This window comes from Trematomus bernacchii, unplaced genomic scaffold (genome assembly GCF_902827165.1).
Source record: "Trematomus bernacchii unplaced genomic scaffold, fTreBer1.1, whole genome shotgun sequence".
NCBI classification, from domain to species: Eukaryota; Metazoa; Chordata; class Actinopteri; order Perciformes; family Nototheniidae; genus Trematomus; species Trematomus bernacchii.
The window spans coordinates 5,056,068-5,077,192 of NW_022987547.1; the positions used below are offsets into that span (position 1 = coordinate 5,056,068).

General features: G+C 41.0%; 1 protein-coding gene across 2 annotated transcripts in view; it reads right to left on the bottom strand.

The window, feature by feature from the left end:
* Positions 1–622: 622 nt before the first annotated feature.
* The window catches only part of dnm1a (dynamin 1a), a 54,293-nt gene continuing 33,790 nt past the window's right edge, over positions 623–21,125 (bottom strand). The window contains exons 17-23 of one of the 2 annotated variants that reach the window (XM_034123048.1): positions 8,309–8,418; positions 7,221–7,332; positions 6,976–6,984; positions 6,592–6,762; positions 5,718–5,959; positions 4,860–5,063; positions 623–2,890 (exon numbers count right to left, since the gene is read on the bottom strand). In XM_034123048.1, coding sequence (XP_033978939.1) covers positions 2,860–2,890; positions 4,860–5,063; positions 5,718–5,959; positions 6,592–6,762; positions 6,976–6,984; positions 7,221–7,332; positions 8,309–8,418 — 879 coding nt within the window. In that variant the 3' untranslated portion in view covers positions 623–2,859. The remainder of the gene's footprint in view (positions 2,891–4,859; positions 5,064–5,717; positions 5,960–6,591; positions 6,763–6,975; positions 6,985–7,220; positions 7,333–8,308; positions 8,419–21,125) is intronic. The other variant, XM_034123049.1, reaches the window with a different exon arrangement.

Consider the following 21,125-nt stretch of genomic DNA (forward strand, 5'->3'; position numbering starts at 1 on the left):
ACTATTGCTACCTGCTAAATTAGCATGTCATGTCATGGTCCGGCAGTGGCTCAGTCAGTAGGGGCTTGGACTGTGAGCCGTAGGTCCCCGACCAGACCTAAATATGGAGTGTGGACTGCTACTTGGAGAGGTCCCAGTTCACATCCTGCCCTGCCGTGGTGCCCTTGAGCAAGGCACCGGACACCCCCCTTCCCCCCTCACTCCCATTACTCCCCGGGCGCTGTACAATAGCTGCCCACTGCTCTTAGTACCAGACTCCTGGTACTAGGATGGGTTTAAATGCAGAGGCCAAATGTCACTGTGTGTGCTGTGTGCTCTGCATGTGTGACCATTAAAAGATTATATTCTATGTTAGCAATGTCTGTGTAAACATGCTAGGATATCGATGTTAGCATTTAGCTCAATGCACTGCTCTGACTTAACAGTCCCCCAGAGCTGCGAACACTTGACTAGTCTTGTAGTATATGAAGAGTGAATATTTCAACAAAATTACAGATTTGTAGATAACTTTTTTTTATTTATTTTAAAATGAAGTTCACCTGCCTGAATAAATACAAGATAGCTGTTGTGAACATATTATAAACGACCATAAAGAGAAAAAGAAGAAACAGAGGAAACGTCATTCAGTACACTGAGGTTTTTAATGGGTTGACAAAGCAATCCTGTTGGGTAAAGTCATCATTTCATCCACAGCAATTTAAACATATGCAGGACCTGCTGATTTCTGCAGTCCAAAAATTCACACTCTCTTTCTGCTCTTCTACACACAGAGAGAAACAAGAAACAAAAAAATACCTCTCTGTTACTATCTTACAGTAAGTTTGAAACCTGCTAATGTCCTCATATATAACCGCATTACACATTTGTATACGTTTTTCCAATATCATTTCCTTATACACATACTCATTTAATTTAAATATTCAGCAGACTAAATTCTCTAGACATTGGTATAGCACAAGTCTCATAAGATGCACCACACATATACATAATAACACAATAAGATATGTCCAAGTTAAACTATTTACTGTTAAATAATAACTATAATATGCTTTTTTGTGTTTCTGTTGCAAGGGATCACTGAAGTGGTTTTTAAAGATCAGTTAGGTACAGAGCTCGGTTTTTGAGGCCGGTGGGTTGGTAATTCTTGCTTGGGGTCAGAAAAACAACATCACACTGACAGCAGAGTTCAGGTGCAAAAGTGGTGAAAAGGTGAGTTGAACACACACGTTCTCAGACAGCAATGCGAGGGTGAAACAGGAGGATAGTTTAATGCATAGACTGTAGCTGTTTTCATGATCTCACTCACCCCCGTGACCACTGAGAGAAGGAAGAAAGAAAAGAAAAGAGAAAATAAATAGCCGATCATGAAGATAAAATGTAAAAGTATTCCTGTCAGTATCAGAGGGTTTGATGCATGATGCAATTGACTTAGAAACACTCCAAATATTTGAAACCTTTCCCATTAGGGACCTCATTCCCTCTGATTAAAAAGGATGTATCCGGAGCTCTCTACAGTCTCAGGGTGCGACCCAGGCCACAGATTCCCTTCCTCTCAGATTAAAATGTACTGATTGTTGTGTTACAGTGGCATGCAGCTGTCTGCAGAAGGATATTCCATATATTGCACTTTCTATTTAGATCCCGCCTCAATAAGTTAACGCAATGACAAAGTGTTTGTGAAGAGAAGAGGAGGAAACGGGGGAAAAAGAGCCCCTCTTTATGCCAATACAAATAGATTTGCATTGTTGCATAGGTTCTGTGGAGGCACAGACGACAGTGTTTTTAAGAGGTGGTTGTGACACAGGCATGTGAATTGGCTTACGGGAGTGTACTACAGGTCCTTCAGATTATCCCTTTACTAGTGCAAGGGGAGAAAAGAAGAAGGAGGGACAAAAGGATGAAGGGCATCAGCTCCTGTCTGTGCAGGTATCTGAAGTCATGGAGTCTGAAGGGAATCCTTTCCCCCCTTATTTCATTCAATCCTTTCTTCCTTGTGTAATATGAGTGAGTGATAGTGAGTCTGTTCCATACTTGATCAGTGGATATCAGGGAGAGATTCAAAGAAGAGGAGGGGAGGAATATAAGCGACACGTGACTTAACAGAGAGCAGAAGTTCAGTGAAGTTTTAACAAAACAAAATATTTAGTTTCCAGCTGATTAATTCCTCATAAAAAACATGTATTGTCAAAATAACTGCACTGAAGAATTTGCTCAGGACATTCTGATCTTGATTTTCCATTTGGTGTCAGTTTATTTTACAGTAGCTATCATATTTTTTTTACCCAGCTTTGAAGACGTCTGATTAAACACTTTTTACTTCAAGCATGACCGGCAATATAAGGTGAGTTAGTCACGCAAAGAAACACAAAATAAGACAAATGTTTAAGAGTAAAAATGAGGTCAGTCAGCAGCCAGGTTACTCATCAGAAAGGCTGGAGTATAATGTAATACTCAGGCATGCTAAGTCTCAAATGTCTTCCACCTTAGGTTTAATAGCAGGATGTAAATATATACTGTATATTTTTGGGTATTTATATAGGCAGTGTGCATGCACATGTGCGCATACACTGTACAATGTATAAATTATTGTATATTCTTTACATTGTTTAAATTCTGCAGCATGGTCGTATGTCAGTCATGCAAGTGTGTTTCAAGTATTCTGCAACTCTGTGTGAGACAGAAGGTGTGTGTGTTTGTTTGCGTGCATGTGTGTGTGTTTGCAGGAAAGGGAGCAGGAGAAGGGGAGCCGGCTCAGGTCGGCTGTGGAAGGAAAACGACAGGAAGGTGGCGCTGCTGTCCACGGCTTCTCATCCAGAGGTGGGACAGAGGACGGGCGGGGAGAGGGAGGAGCTCAGAGGTCTAGTGGGTTGGAGAAGGGGGGGGTCTCCGACTGCCATGGACACACAAACGCACAGGGACAGACACAAAGAAGACAGGACGGGAACAAGTTGGATTAATGTTCTCTAGGTGTTTGCAGTCTTCGTTTTAAACTCTGAATTATAGTTTATACATACTTATTGTTATTTAAAGGCCCCCATGTGTTACTCATGCACACAAATACAATAACCTTCACTCAAACAGTCACTTATATCATGAGATAACACATGGAAGAAACCCCCAAAACATAACCAATATCACAGAGATATCAGGTACATGACTGCATTGCAGATATGTTAGCATTAGATGCCAAATGCAGGCATTATTATAGTGTTGTCTAAATACATGCACTTAAACAGACCTCTATTTATTAAACTCTGTTGTTGTAATCCTTATAATAATCATATGGTGTTGCAAAAACCCTTAATACACTTAACAAACTCTAAGAAAATAACTACAATTACATTTGAGGGGTCATAATTAAGCATTTTTTTAGATGCCTGAAAAGGTAAAACTATCATTTTTCCTTTGAAAGATGTTTGGGGAATCACCTGCAGTGCTACCTTAAAGCACTTTGAATTACCTTGTGTTGAAAGGTCCTATATAAATAAACTTGCCTTGCCTTGCCTTGCCTTGCCTTGCCTTGCCTTGCCTAAATTATAAAAAATATTGAACGTGGAGATTGACAGATGCCATGACTTTAAACAAAAATATTAGACAACTGGAGACAAAGTTGAATATCATGGCATACTACCTCACATACAACACCAACACAAGAACAACCATTCATTTCAGGTTTTGGAAAGTTAAGTCCTGTCTCACTCATTGATGCTGTAATCTAAGATATGTCCTCTTTTACAAGACACAATAACACAACCGACACCACCTAATAAATGAACTAGCATCGCATCCAAAGTCAGCCCAAACACTGAAGCAAACACACACACCCTCAGCTCCGACCTGGGTGTGTGTTTGCCCATGCAGCACTCTGAGAAGAGAAAATTGAAAGTGAGAAAAAGAAAATGGCATGCAGTGAAAAGATGCCTCCTGAGAGGAAGAGAAAGAGGGATGATGATGATGATGAAGATGCCGGAGAGTACCAAACATACCAGAGACTCCTCATTTGTCAGTGATTGTGATTCTGTAGAAGGAACAATAGTCATGTGTGGGACAGAGGTGTGGTGAGGGAAAGAGGGATGAAGAGGAGGTAAAGAGAAAAGGAGTGCAAACAGTTACAGTGCAGGAAGAGACAAACGTCGCATGAGCTGAGCTCTCACTTCGGACAGACCAGAATAAGTGATGGAAAGATCTTTTGATTAAGAGTCTTGACAAAGTCCATTTTTTAAGCTGCATTTGCAGGTGAGAACGTTGCTCAATGACGTTATTGTCTCTTACTTTAAAAAAGGAAAGCTGCTACTCTTACAGTGATAACAAAAAAAGCCAGCTCACAAACACAGACACACACAAAGCAGATAAGGTTAATGAAGAACAGAAAAGAAAATCCTGCTAAGGCTAACAGTCACTTCTTTAAAGTGCACATTTCTTAATAGGACAGTGGTGAGGTGGGTGTAAGTGATGAATAGTGGAGTGTGATGGTTAACAGTGTGTTGAAAGTTCAAAATGCTGGCAGAAAGGTACCAACATGTTTACCTTAACCAAGAAAAGAGGAAATAAGATCACTGACGATTAGTTATATCTGTCTATTGATCTATTGAGGAATCTCTATCACTCTATTCATCTACCCTCTAACACAACCAGAGCTCTCCACTTTCATTTACCTCCTTCATCCCCTCATCCAGGATTCTTCACATCCCCCTTAGTAACATAGAGTATCCACACTTCAGGCTGGATATCTTCGCATAATATTATAAGCTATGGTTTGGATGTTATGTAATCTGTGTCAAACTTAACTCAAATAGGTTTGTAAGAATATGATGTGAGGTAGGGTTGTTTGTTTGAAAGGCCTCTCATGTTTGACTCACCTAGGCACACTTGGGGGTGCACGGTTAGGCCGAGAGGGCACAGTGGGTGGTGGCCCGCTGAAAGGGTCCGGGGAAGCCCCTGGGCGGGACGGGACAGGGGGGCCCCCAGCGGGTGGAGGCCCAGGTGGAGGCCCCCGAGAGCCCGGGCGGGTCGGAGGTCCTGGTGGAGCTCTGCGGTTTGGAGTGGGACTGGTGGCTGGAGACCTGGAGGAAGACAGAGGAGACATCAACTACTGCATTAACAAATATAAAGAAACATTATGATAATAAAACGCAAATTCTTATAGTTATATAGTAACCCAAATAAAACAAAAATATTCTGACTTCAAGGATAAACGGTGTTACCAAAAGGTGAATAAGGTAGAAATAAATGTGTAGTTTGTTTATAGTAAAACATCATATAAATCAGGGCATGACTTATAAGGACAAACCATTCTGAAAGAAGCTTTACATTATAGAAGTAAATAAAAATGGAAAGTTTGTTGCAAGTGTTAAAAAAGTGAATGCTTGAGGCCTACAGTAGAAGTATATAAACCAAATTTAGAAGGAAACGACTACAGGTAAATAGGGGTCACATTTTATATTTAAATATGCAAATGAGGCATTAACTAATGCTTAGTTTTTGTTATTTTAGGGGAAATCTAGTGAAGAAAATAGACATAGTAAGTAAACGCCTAAGTGCGTAATTTGGATGTTTTCTTTTTGTAGTTTTTACCGAAAGACGATATGTTATGGAAATAAGAAAAAGTCAAAAATCTTAAAATGTACCAGTGCATGAAAAAAATCTATATTTCTGCTGTAGTGTCTCCAAAAACAACCTGTAATGCTCTTCATCAGCCCGTTCCCTTCGTCTCTTACCTTCCTCCCATGTGGGCCCGTTGCACCTGCAGCCAGGAGTCGTCCACGGGAGGCGGCATGCTGGTGGTGACAGTGGTTGTGCTGATGTCACCGATGATGCTGAGGGCCTCCCGCAGGGCGTGGTACATCCGGAGCATCTCGTCCCGGTGGTGGGCTTGCTCCTGAGACTCCTCCATCAGCGAGCCCTGGTCCCCGCACGAATACAGCTGGGCCAGAAGGTCTGCGTTGATGAACTCTTTAGTCTGGACGAAATGGGAGAGATATCTACTGTCATGGAAAGACCATATTGAATATCTGTGCAAAAGGACAGCACAAAGAATTTATTGTCTCCGCCGCCTTAGGTCTTTTGGGGCGAGCAGAGAAATTCTTCTGTTGTTATTTAAATTTGTTCTATTCTACAGTACTGCAATACTACCTGGTACAAGTGTTTGTCAACAGCTTTAAAATCCAAACTGCTCCACCTGTTAAAAATCTGCTCAAAGATTGTTGGTCAATCCTGTCAGAGACTTTATGACTCAGCATACCATAATAACCTAGTGAGGCTGAGATACAGGGTCCCACAATTCAAGAAAGTCAGACTGAAGCACTCCTTTGAGCATCAGTCCATCCTCACAGTAAATACAGAGCTGAATCCCAGATCAAATGCACGCTAAAGGGTCTTTGAGCATGTCTCTCAGTGATTGTGCTGTTATGTTAAATATGTCTTGATATTTGTCTATGTTGATGTAACACATGGAGCTGCTGTGATGCAAGTCCAATTTCAGACTTGATCTGACCATTAAAGTATAATCGTATCGTATATTTTGTTATAAAACGGTCTGTTCTTTTTAGTTTTTTTAGAGGTTTGGGACATTAAATTTCAGTTGATGCTCACATTGTTTATCATGAGGTGCATGATGGTCTTCGGCATTAAGTCACGGACGGTCTTGTTGACGATGGCCATGTAGGAGTCAACCAGGTTACGGATGGTCTCCACCTGCCGCTCCAGCTGAGGGTCCATGCTGTGCATTATGTTATCGGAGCCGTTTTCATCACTGCCCTCGCTCTGTAGGTCGGATGAGAGGAAGGACAGAGGACATAAGAGTTTAAAATCAGTTCAGCTTCAGGGGTTGAGAAGAAGAGAGAGAAGATACAGGATTCAAGATGACTGGCAACTCGGAATAAGATGGTTAAAACATAATCGCAATCTCAATATAAACTAAGTGTGACACGTCATATAAAAAAACGAAAAGTTATGAAAATGACCAACATAACATACCTGTCCTTCCTTTTCGTATAAGGTGAAACAGCGATGAGGAAAACAGACATTGAAAGAGGACAGATAGAGTAGCACATGAGAAAGATGGCAACATTTAAATAAACTCCAAGCAAATTGGTAAAAAAGCAAAAATAATAGTATATGGGATATAAAGTGTTTTCGCAGAAGTATCAACTTACTATATATGAACACTGTTATTCCAATCCTTGGCCTATTTATGTATGCATTAAAAAATAAAATCTCACCGTGATCCGTTCAGGATAAACTCCGGCTCTGAGGAAGGAGGCCTTCCAGGCATCGATGTCTTCCTGCGTCTCACAGGCCAGCTCCAGCTGACGGTAGTCCTTATAAACGTTCCTGTGGACGCACAATGCTGAGTGATCTTTATCTTTTTAGATATCATTCTATTCTCTTTTACTACCCCTAATGTGTAACCTGAGCAGCTGTATATTCCCTTGAACCAGCGGTGGAAATGACTTTGACCTATTACCGTGAGACTGTACTACATTTCAGAGGCAAATATTGGGGTCTATATTTGAACTACTCTACACTTATTTTGCTGCAATGGTTACTAACATACTTGATGTATACAGATTTGATTAAGATTCAACTATGGTATAGATTTGACTATTATTTACTTATGTTATAGATTTCAAGGTTCAAGGTTCAAGGTTTTTATGTAGTCATACGAACATACAGTAGCTACAGTGTAGTTATGACGATGAACATCTTAGGTCACAGGCTCCTCCAACAGTGCAACACAATAAAACAGATAAACAGAAATATAGTGCAAGTAAATAGTAAATAGTAAATAGTAATACAAAAATAGTTTAAAAAAGTGAAATAGTGAAATAGTGCAATAAGAGTCTATATGCAAGTTATTGGAATATGATATATTAGATAAATAGATAAATAATTTCTAAGTAGCAGATGAATGTTATGGATGTTGTTTCAACAGTTCAGGTGTTTAACATTTAACTTCACAACAGTGTACAAAGCTGTTTAAGTCTGCTTTCCTTAGCCAATTTCAACATGTGAGGCCTGCTCGCATGTTGGCATGCATGATGTGTTTGTAATGGATGTTTTCCATGTGTGATATCATTATATACATAGCTTCTTCCAGCATTGCTTTACTTTACTTTAATGTAATACTTTATTTTATTTGTAGGGTAATTGTGCTTGTCTTAGCCGTTGCTTTGTTCGGTTGTTAGTCTGAGCAAACAAAGAAGCCAGGTTGAATTTATTTTTATAATTTTAACTTTGCTGTTATGTGATCAATAATATGTATCTGCTGCATGTGTGTAGTTTGACGTGTGCAAATGTATAATATCACCTCTGTTCGGTGTTGAAGAGGGCGAAGATGTGCTTGCTGGACATGAAGCCTTTCTCCACATCGCGCAGCTTCAGGTTGTCCACCTGTAGCATGTACTTCTTCTCCTTCTCCTACAGGAGGCGGAAGAGAAACACAACGGTTACACATGTGAGCAAGAGAAAGAAAGAGACTGACTTTCTCCATAGGTAAGGAATTGGACTTAAAAGTAAAAAAAACGGCCATAGAGTTTTATAGTGTTTTACATAAACATTTCTATTTGTATAGTAGACCAAAATGAAAGAGCCACTGCAAACGTTCAAGCTACATTACAGGGTTTTTATTGTGGAATGATCGATCTACTACACTGTATGAATACTTTATACTCTAAGAGAAACAATGACAGAAACTTAAAAGAGACACAAAAGAAAAGATGATAAAAGAACTCAGGGAAATCAGGAGTGAACGCTCGCATATTAAATTTAACAGCAGCCAAAAAGAAAAAAAGGCAAGAGAGACGAATGGGAAAGTCGCACACAACCCTCAAGTCTGTGGTTTTGATTACAGTTGTGCAGGGTAAAAAAAAAAGAAAAGGAAAAGGGGCGAGCAACAAATGAGAAACACATATATACAGAGAGAGAGAGAGAGAGAGGGAGGGAGGGAAAAAACGCGTTCCAGTGAGTGTAGAAATCTCTTGTACTAGTAAATCTACAGACAACATGTGATATCCAGACATCCAGCTATTTATGAATCAGGGAACCTCAAAGTTAGTCAGCTACAGCCTGCACGCTCACACACACACACACACACACACACACACACACACACACACACACACACACACACACACACACACACACACACACACACACACACACACACACACACACACACACACACACACACACACACACACACAGAGTTGTGGTTTAACTCCTGAAAGTGTATTGTTACCAAAGGGAAGTTTCTTTAAAGAGATTGTGTTTGAGTGCTTGTGTGAACTTTTACTATAGACGGTAAAATTATTATTTTGAAAAAAGAGAAGCCAAAAATAGTACAGGGTGAATGAGTTTCTTTAAACATACTCTCAATACACACAAAAACACACACAAAGACACACACACACACTGCTTTGGTTGCAAACAGCACCTTTGAGCGTAGTCTCTAACTAACCTTAGAACCATCTGGATGGCTAACCACGGGACTGCCCTGCCCAACCCAGTGTGTGTGTGTGTGTGTGTGTGTGTGTGTGTGTGTGTGTGTGTGTGTGTGTGTATCTACATGTGTGTTAGAGAAAAGGAGACAGGGGGTTGTGTGTGTGTGACCAAACTCCTTCATCAAAGGATTTATGACCTGTGCAGCCAAATGGTCAAATCCCCTAAATGCATGTAAAAGCTCAAACACACACATGCACACACACACTTAAACACACACACATTTGGCTGTGACGGTAACCCCAGGTGTCCTCTATACGAAAGAAACTAAACAAGCAGTTGCCCCAGACTGCTGACATCATCATAAATAGGGTTAAGAGGTCCCCGTCCTCCGTCTCTGAGTTTGTTCAGTAACTTCTCCATCTCCCTCCTTTTTTATTCTGCCTCACTGTTCATCTTTTTCCCCCTCCTCTTTTCCCTTGTTCCTTCACTCTCTAGCGTTCCCTCTCCCTGGGACTGAGCAACCTTGGACTGATTCATACATTTTCCTCTCCTCTGGCCAGTAAATCCAGTCAGCGGAGTTGGAAAGGAACGGGAAAGAAGGGGGGAAAGTACATAGAAACTGAATTAAAGAAAAGAGTAAATGGCTAAGTATGTAATAAAACCAGATAGAAACAATATTATTAATATGGGTTATTACTAAGAGAAGTAAGAATAATTTTGATGCACCGACAAATACAATTTGTAAGAAAATGAAAACATGAAATAAGAAGGTCTGCATGTGAGTAGTATTGCAGTATCCCCACAGTTTCCTCGTTTGTATCCTTTCTCTATCCAGTCTTGCATGTGTGTGTTTTGTTTCGTGTGTGTAGTTGTGTTGAGGGAAGTTGGGAGTTGAGTGCTTTCCCATATGCTCCCATAAAAGCCAGCCAGCAATAGCAGCCAAAGGTACAGATTTCTGACGCTAAGCACGCACTAAGGGATGCATGAGAAAACAAACTCAGACATACAGATGCACACATGACATTTATTAGCTTTACGAGAGAAAAACATATGAAGCACACACTCACACACACTTTATTTGACCTTTATCTACTGCAATTTTACTTTGCATGAATCCCAAACTCTGTAAATCCACTTTCGAGAGACAGACACTGCCGGCTAGGTATGGATGTGTGATGGCTAACGCACTACTGAGCTGTCAGTAGACTTCCCTTCCTTTTGCAAAACTATGACCTAATACACCACATTAAAAATGGACCTGGAAACAGCATTTAAACTTGCACATTTCACCACTGGAGTCTAATTATTTGAGGGGGAGATTGTACAAGCAACATCTTAAAGGTCCCCTATAATACGGTTTTTCATCAATATATTATAGGTCTCAGATATATACAAACATGTCTCGGAAGTGTTTGGCTGGAAATACCAAACAGATTGTGCATTGTAGCATCCCATAAACCCCTCTGTTTCAGCCCTGTTTCAAAAGTGCTGATTCTGTGTCTTTTACTTTAGATGAAAATAAGGAGGACGCCCCTCTGAGAGATATTTGGTTACAAAGAACACAATGGTGCTCTAGGAGGAGATTCAGGTGATACGTTGGGCGGCAGTTACCTTGGGTGGTTATTGGCTAATGGTTACACAAGCCAAGAAATCGTTATGACATCATAAAGTGGCCAAAATCTGATCAGCTCACTTGCAGACAGGTTTTTATATAAATGGATCAGGACAAAAAGTGAGCCAATCTTTTTTCCTGAAACTTTCAGAATCTCTTTACACAGAGAGGACACATGTTTATGTATAAAAGACATGAAAAAGTGGATTTTGCACAACAGGTGACTTTTAAAACATTTAAGCCATTGTGTGATTTAAATAAAGGACTCAAGTTTTAATCGATAAAAGACATTTATTGACAGTTATCATCAACAGTGACGTTATCACAGTCCTGTGCCACGGGTCTTTTTTGCTGTTTTTGAAGTTTATTCACGAGTCCCTCCAGCATACGTCTGTTATTTTCCGGGACAGCCTCTTGCCACTGCTTTCGGAAGGCGCTGTGGCTGGAAATATTTTGGACGATGTCATGTCCGTGGCGCCTCACGTCCACAGCAGCATCCACACATATTTTGCTAACAGCAATTAGGAAGTGTTTGGTGAAGTTTTTGCCACCTGTGAGTGTCTGTGTGGCTCCGAGGATGTGGCACAACTGGCTGAGGTGCAGAGCAGCGCTGACTCTAGCTGCAGTACTGCCGTGACCCAGCCCCGCTCTCAGGGCTTTAATAATGTAACTGGGACTGCAGTTTTGAACCATGGCGTCCAAAGCCAGATTAGCCTTCTGCTGGATGAATTTGTTGGACTCAGACACTTTTAGTATGAGAGCGTGGCCTGTTTCCTCCACAAAGTCATTCATGGTCCTCTTGAGGTGAGCATACATCTCACCCAGGATGGCAATAGCAGCGCAGGACACCATAGAGCGCGGGTTTTTAACCTCCTTTATGACAACCATACATACTTTACGAAGTGTGGCCTTCACTACCTCCGGGTGATTCTGTAAAAGGTCTTGGATAGATGTTAAACCATACATTTTTTGTTGCCAGTCATCAGAGCTAAGCAGTTTGAAGATTTTGTCCGGGCTTAGTTTGGGACAGGGCTTCAGTCGATGCTTGTCTTCATCAGTCTTTGGAGAAGTCTGTTTAGATGGCTTGTCTGTGGTAGGAGGAGAGGAAGTGAAAGATGGCAGAGGGATGGACACCTCAGGCGGGATTTTAACCTCCACGGTTTTGAGACTTGGGCCCTTTCCTCTGGTGATCATCTCAGCTACCTTAAAGGCTTCCTGCCTCAGATGGGCATGAATGGCCTCATCCTCCATCAAGGTCCAGAAGTTTTCCTCAACACTTTCTCCAGGAGTCCTATCATCCTTCTTGTATTTAGTAGTCCTCCGGTTAGCTGAGTCTCGGGCAATTAGGTCAGCCACCTTGTAGGCTTCACGTTTGAGATGACGATGCATGGACTCATCCTCCATGACAGACCAGAAGCTCTTCTTATCAACGTTTTTTTTACAACTCTGCTGGTCTGCCATTATCTTTGGTTGCTTCTGACTGCCCCAATCACACATCAGCCAACATTTGAAATAGAATGAAGAGTAAAACAAACATTCCAATTCAAATCAACATAGCAACAGGGTCTGAGTGGTGGAAATTGTTTTGTGTTTAAATGCTATTGTAAAGAACTGTGAGTCTTGTAGCCGGCTAACTTCTGTATAAAACAACTTGTGACAACACACTATGATGAGGTTTTGCACACCAGTCAAAACAGCAAAGGAGTAGTACAAAGGGGGAACTGACTCTTTAACCTGGGATACTATGTTGGTTACCTGCTGTCTCAATACACACACACACACACACACGCACACACACACACACACACACACACACACACACACACACACACACACACGCGCACACACACACACACACACACACACACACACACACACACACACACACACACACACACAGGCACACACACAGGCATTGCACTTGGTAGTTAACCTGTGGCGTTTGGAGCAAAGTACTTTCCATGGTTTTATTTTGCTAGTGAGTAATAGCGGGCTCATTATGAGGAGCCAGAGGAAGTTCACTTCTGGATTCATAAAGTCACTCCACCACTCTGCATACCTTCCAAAAAACATCTCAAACACTAATTCAAAATGTGGATGAAATACAGCCTTTCTCTCACACACACAGAAACGATACAGTATGTACGCACACATGGGGGCTTTACACAAACCATATCCAATTAACACTTTGTAACATATCTGTGTAGTTTGGTGGGCAAAACCAAGAAGATAGTCCTTTACAGCATCCATGTTGTTTTAAGGGGCTGCATATCTCAGTGTGTCTGAGTGTGTGTGTGGTGTGTATGTTGATCTGAGTCTGATAGAAAAGTCCTGGTGACTTGGGCCATGCATCAAAGGGCTGCAGAGAAGCCGCACGGCATCTGGGAGCAATAACGCTGCCTCTAACCCTTCATTACCACAAAGACTGGGCCCTGGGTGGCAGCCAACGGCAATTTTCACAACCCTCCTCCTCACCTCCCTCCAATTTTCTTTCCCTCCATTCTTCCACCATTGCCCTATTGAGTTTTTTCTCTCAAAAAATGGTTGTAATGTGTACGTGATGTGAAAGGGGAAAGACATAAAAAAAAGAGGGGACTTGTGTTTGAAGAACTTGTGGTGAAGATTGTTTAGCTTCTACACTCAATGCCAAATTATACTTGTTCAATCAAATTACATTAATTACAAAATGATTCCATTTGTGGCGAACGTTACGTTTTTTTCCGCTATAAAAAGAGAAAAATATTGCTGAGTCTACATACGGTATAAAATGAAAAACACTTAGGCGAGCAATATCTAAGTTTAGTGATTATCTGTCTTTAAGAAACAACATTTGAACTTTAATGCTGTTTGGATATTATTTAAAGTAAAGTCCACGTGTTGCCAAACAGCAAACAATTAGGCCGAGAGCATTGCTATTGGGAACAGATAGATTGGAGCTATTCTGGGACAATGTATAAAAACACACAGCTGTCGGTGACTCATTGAGCTTCAAGGTTGTGCAATAACGCTCATAACAAATCACCTTGGGCAGCGCGCCAGTGTCCTCACTTTATAATACTTCATATATCATGGGAAGTGCTACTTGATATCAGCAGACACAAAGGTTTTTATATCTCCCTTGTCAGCTTTAGACAAATGTTTCAGGAAAACAAATCCAATCTGAAATGTCCATTTTCACAGGGATAACGCTCACATTTTCTTATAGTGAAAAAATAAGCATTTATTGTATGACATGTTTAGTTTGGCTGGTGATTCTCGCTATCATTACTTCGTTTTTTTCTGCTCCAATCTCAGCTGATTCAGCTGACTTTAGTAAAGTGACAGCCTTTGTGCTCTGCTCAGCTCTTCCTGTGGGAATGCTCACAAACACAAATAAACTTTCTGGAACTCAAGTGTCCACATGACAATGACACATTCAGCCAGCATTCCGGTTTCAAACACCGGCTGGCAGGTCAAAGCGATACCTTCCTGTTTGGCAGCTAATTGCCAAGCAGTTAATTATCTGCTCTGCGTTTACTTCTGCAGAAGGTCAGTGTTACAACCTAGGGGCTGGCCGGGACATGTGATCAATCACTGCTGACCACCAAAGAGTAAAAGAAAGGGGGAAGGGGCACCGCAGCCCGCTAACCATATAAACACGTAAAAATCCCCTCACGTCTATACTGCTGTCTGATAGAGGGCAAAGCTCTGTTCAAACTGTGTTTAACTTTGCAAAGATACATTTAGAAAAGTCATGTAACTCACAATTAGGGATTTAAAAATATTTATCTGTGAGCCGGGAACTGACAAACACCTGTGACCAGTCTCTTAGTTTTTGCATGTGAAGCAAATACTGTTAGATGTAATTGCGGGCGCATAAGAGGAAAAAACGTACAAACTGAAACACTCACATGTGAGGTGAGCGTGTGATGTCAGAATAAATTAAGGTAAAACGTTCACATGTGTGTGAAGTTACTCAGGTGGTTTCAGCTGCAACTTTTTGGCAAAGGTTTCACACCGGTAAATGCTTATTATGTAGAGTCCTAACATTAACTTGTGGCATTACTGTATAAAATGCAAATTAGGGGAAAACCAGGAAGGGTGGTAATCCCAAACCCTAATCCTGTTAGCACATTGCAGTCCTTCATACGTCAGAACTGCATGATCCAGATACAGTAAGGCCAAAATGAACTGCTAAAATACTTTTTATAGTAAAACCAACCGCCAGAGTATAAAATGTGCACTTCTTAATCAATATTGTTGAGGGCATGTTGGGGCTGAATTTATTTTTATGACATAATAGTGCCAATAGTGGGCAGTTCCAAGGGTGGAGAGGGTTTATTTTTTTACTTAACACATTTACAGTAAATCTAGTCTTGTAAAACGTGATATTTATTAAGTTGAAATTCTCACACTTATGTCAAGGTTAAAGAGTCAATTGGATCTCAGGTAAGTCTTTAAAACAAAACAAAAAAACGATTTATAAGATAAGTAAAACAACATGAAAATATATTAAATGAAAAATGACACCCTAAAGTCCATGTCTTGTGTTATTATACACATGCAGTAAATGTCTGTCAAGCCCTCTTCAAAGGAGCCTGCAGAGTCTCACACACACATATCAAAATTACAAACTACACACACACACTCACACACACGCCGAATACAATATGCTAGAAGACATTAAGTGCACGAGTGTGTTTTCTTTTTATCTGTCTGGTTCCTGTTTGAGTCTAATCCCAGGCTTTGTTTCTCTAATGATTTGTGTATTGACATGATGTTCTGGATATGTGCGGAACAATCAGGTAGAAAGAATGACAAACAAACAAACATTACTCATTTATCTCATCAGTTAGGCAGGATAAACGTTGAATTATCCCACAAACCACCCTGTGTACCTCCCCGGCCCACTCGGACACTCTGCGGTCTTCACTCCTCTCTTGTTTCTCACACAATCTGCACTTTACAACGCTCTGTTTGTACATGTGCCTTGACCTGTTGCTATCTGTCTGCTTTGTGAATATGTATTTTAGTTGAGTTTTTATATATGCTTTTATCATAATATAAGCATCTATGTTGAATGTTGTTTTACTGAATGTATTTACCTGTCATTTGAAGTGAATTTTTTTTTTAGGATGACTTTCAACATCTGTCCAGAGACTACAGATGAAAAATAGCCTGTTGGCTAACTCTGGCGCATTTACAGAAATGTCAATCAATGTGCACTGTCCCTGTCAAATAAATAAATAAATAATACAAAATCTCTAACCCACTTTTCTACTCTTTCCTTTTAAATAAGACACACTCTTATTAATCCATTACCCGTTTGAGTGCCATTGTTACCATTTTTCCATCATTTGGTCCATTACTTCTATGTTCTTTTTTCATATTTGCTAACTTTTATTAACTTCAGTAGATTTATTAGTAGAGTTTTGTGTCTAATAGTTGTAACATTTAAAAGGCAGGCAAGATAGAGAAGCTATTTGAACATTTCTGTTTATCTTGTGTTATCACCAGTGTGTGTGTGTCTGTATTTGAACTATTCAAAATTGATAAAAGGCCCGCACACATGTAGGATACCTAACTTTACTATTTACTTTATACTTTTAGTTCATGACTTCTCAGAAGATGATACTGAACTTTTTACTCATTTCAGATGTCTTTGGCAGTTCTACTTTAAATACATTTCAGCTTTAAACTCCTCACATGGTTTCATTCAAATAAATATGCAAGGCCCAAAGAGATAAAAAATGATCCAATAAATGTCACAAAAAGTCAAACATAAGAGAAAAGTCAATCAAATGAATTTGTGTGGCAGAACTTTGTGTTTGCCTCTATCCAACTCAATTATTCATTTGAAATACTTTTTAAAGAGGGGGCCGATCCCTAGCCTGAGCACAACTCCATCAAACTATTTAACAATGTTGTAGTTAAAACTATCCACACAACAATAGCACCTTTCTAAAAAACAGTTATGTCCTTTTTACTTAAGTATAATCTTGAATGCAGGACTTCAATGTATTGTTACTTATATTTCTGAATCTAAATACCTCTAATACCACTTTCCCTTTGACTATAACACTATGATATTGGATAATATCTTAAAAAATAATCCAGATTTTCATTTTAACAGAGACATTACAATAACGTGATACTTTGAGTGAGAGGGAAAAATAAAACCAAGCTATTTTGTGGTTTGCATTCATGTTATCCAACAAGAATAATTGCGATTGGACATGCTATCTTTTTTTGAAAAATATCTTTGAGCTTCCACTCACAGCTGATTGCTAACAATTGTATAAAATACAGGAGATCACATTGTGGGGCGGCCTGTATGGGTTTGGCAGCAGCATCTACAAGCTAAGTCTCACCACACGGATGCAAACACTTGAAAGATACAATTACATACGCATAAACTGACAAAGTCGTTTGCTTTATACAATATCAAAATACAAAAATGGGAAAAATAGAGTTGATAACTTCTCATTAAAATGTTAACCAGCAGTATTTCATGACAAGACGCAATAACATGGAATCACGCATTACACTCGATATGTGTATATGTGTGTGTTTGCATGTGTGTGTGCATACATTCTCAGTGTTTCTGGCTCTACTGACTAAGAGTTTGAAAAAGAAGCTGCCTGCCTGGTCATCCAAACAGTGGAAACAATGTCGGTGCGACCGCAGCGCTCCCCCCACCCACCCATTAACATTCACTCCTTCCAATCCCTAAAACTCCAAACTTTACTGCAACAATAATGAGGATTGATTCTCTGTTCTGGCTCCTTTCTCAACAACATTTTTCATATTTATGTGTACATCTTTTTTCGCCCCACATTTTTAAGTTGCTTCCTTCTTTCATCTCCATTTTCCTCTCACTTTCCCTCCACATCCCTCCATCTCTGCCTGTACTGCTGAGTCGTCTCTCCCGGGATTGAGCCTGCTTTGATTTGGAGCTCAGAAACCATAGCTAAAATAAACATACAGCCTTGGCCACCTCTATACACACACACACACACACACACACACACACACACACACACACACACACACACACACACACACACACACACACACACACACACACACCACACACACACACACACACACACACACACACACACACACACACACACACACACACACACACACACACACACACACACACACACACACACACACACACACACACACACACACACACACACACACACACAACCTCTTTCGCCCTGGTTCTGATTTACCAGTAGTATGTCACCCTTCACCAGCACCCCCCGTCCGTGTGTGTGTGTGTGTGTGTGTGTGTGTGTGTGTGTGTGTGTGTGTGTGTGTGTGTGTGTGTGTGTGTGTGTGTGTGTGTGTGTGTGTGTGTTGCGAAGGCTGCTGCATAAAGGGCCCTTTATTCGAGTCGGACAGGGAGAGGAAATCAGCTTTAGAAGTAAAAACAGAGGGAGAAAGAGAGAGATGGAGACCACAGGGCTGCACATCTGGAGTTATTACAAGGCTTCCTCTCGCTTGCCAAGAAAACGCCGACATTCCTGCCCTCGCTACAAAGACCGTGGAGCCTCTGCTCTCACTCCTACACACACATCCATCACTTAAACCACATATACACTCACATGTACCATAAGCAGAGATGTGCATATACACTGAAATGGAAGGGACGAACATGCAGGCGCTTTACGAAACACATCTAACGCAGGCGTCCTCCCATCTTCCCACATAAGCTTTCACTAAAAAGTTCCCTTCCTCTGCAGCCAATCCTTCACTCCCTTTCCAAACTTTACAACACACACGCCAAATGAATGCGTCTCACTTCCTGTTCACCTTTGACCTTCCACTTTCTCCCCAAAAGCCAGAGAAGAAAGAAAGAAAGGGAAGGGGGGGAAGCCAGACAGAGGGAGGGGAGAGAGGGAGAAGAGAGGAGAGGAAAAATGGGGGGCTGGCGAGCTCCTCCTCCTTCTCTCTCCATATCTCCTCTCTCTCTCTCTCCTTCCTTTTTCTCCTTCTGTCTTTCGAAGGAGAAACTTGATGGCCAGTTCTTTGCCACGTCGAGCCTCCAGCCGGTCCAACTTTCTCGCTTCACTCGCGGCTTTTTCGCTAATCTTAATGCTAAGCAAATCCAAATGTATTTGGACACCAATGTCCTGATTTTGGTGTACGAGTGCTGAATGAACGGACGCCGGGAGAGGAATTGGGGCTAAACAGACAAGAAGGAAACGCAACAGATATCCGCCAAGAAGAAGAGACTTCGCTCAAGACAGCAAGATTGAGAGAGTGGAGATGTCGAGTCGCAAGTATTCCCTCTGATATTTATTTCCGCTTTGCATGTGTCAAGGAGACTCATAGTTATGTATTCTGGTGGGAAGGTGTTGGGTGAGACTTAGTGTGATCCCCACTGACCACAACTATTCACTACTTAGTTTGTAGCCATAAGAGACTGAGCGCACTTGGGGACCACAGATCTGGCTTAAAGGCAGCTTTATCTCATCAGTTTATCAAAATGTTTAATGTCTCGTGAAATGTCCTGGTTTTTGTTTATTTAGTCTTGGCCTGGAGGTCAGCGGGGACCAATACGTTTGTGTTGTACGAATTTGCGGGAATGGGGTATGACCCCTTTGTGTATGTCTGCCCATCTTTCTCCATCCCTACTGTATGTGTTGTTTCTTTGCTTTAATCCTTTTTCTTTAAGAAACGCTAGAAGGGGTTTGCCAAGAAAATGGCGCTTCATTTCTGTTGCGTTTAAAAAAGGAATATCCCACCAATAGACCAAATGTAATGAATAATATATAAACATTTTTAAAGTATTTTTGTTACACTTTAACATGAATGTTTTTCTGCGTCTGGTGTTTTTCCTGCAGAGCTCCGTCTGGAATGCTTCTTCTCACAGCGGGAAACAGGAGGGAATGTCGTTGAATCTGCCAATCAGTGGCTATCACCTCTGTCTAACCTTTCCTCCTCCTCCTCCGCCTCCTCCACCTCCTCCTCCACCTCCCTGCCAGGCCCTTCATCCATCCCTCATGTTGTTTCTCCTCCAGCCAGCACTATCAGCACTTTTTTAGCAGACAGATTATGAGAGCCGAGGGAGCAGGCCCCAAGAGTCTGATACGGGAATCGCAGTAAGTAGAGAGTGTGTAAATCTTCGTCATGAAAGTGTGTACTTTCACGATTCATCCCAGGATCCTTCAGTTGCCCAGCCCGCCTGCCCAGTGTTCAGACTACCTGTTCAGGAAGTAGTGGTTGTACAGTAGTCTGCACATTGGTTAGGCTGGCCGGGGAAGCACGGGACCACTTACAGCTTCCAAGAAAAGTGACAAGAAAGAAATTGAGAGCGCTTCAGAGGGCATCTAACAGGCACAAAGCTGTGGGAACACGCAGCACCACCCCTCTCCATCTGGACAAGCTCGGCCACGTGCCTAAATAAAGCACCCAAAGGCTCCACCACAGAGGCCTGGCCCTCGCCTATGTTGGATTTATGAGTGATGGAGGCATGAGTCGCGCATGTTATTTTAAATCTGTTTACAGGGACATGAGATTACAGTTTATTTATATTTTTGTTGTACTCTTTAAGTTGTTATAGATCCAAAAAAAGTGAAAGCTGATGATGATAAAACTGTAAAAATTGTTGTTTGAATAAAGATGCTTGGATATCCATTTGACATTGTTTCTATATTTCTTTCCTCAAGCTATTTTTCAGTCACAGAAATTGAATGGGGAGTCTCATATTGACCCACAGAATGACATTCATATGAACACAAATGATGGTTGCATGACATTCACCAATATGTTGTTTATTTTTCTGCAAAACCAAAAAGATCAAACCGAGAACTGAAACCAAAAACAGATTTCACCACACAGAAGAAATGAACACTTACCCAAAAAAGATAATTCAAACACATGGTGATCCCCCTGCGCTCTCGACCAAAATGTACAATTATGTCTCAACCCAACTTTACCTCAAAATGACCATGTAATGTGCAGAGAGGCAGGAAGCCACCATGCAAAAATGTTAAAAGAAAAGCCACTCTGTCATTGTCTATACGCCATTTTTACGAGTCTTTGTATAGCCCTTCTAAAAAAAGAAGGAAAATTG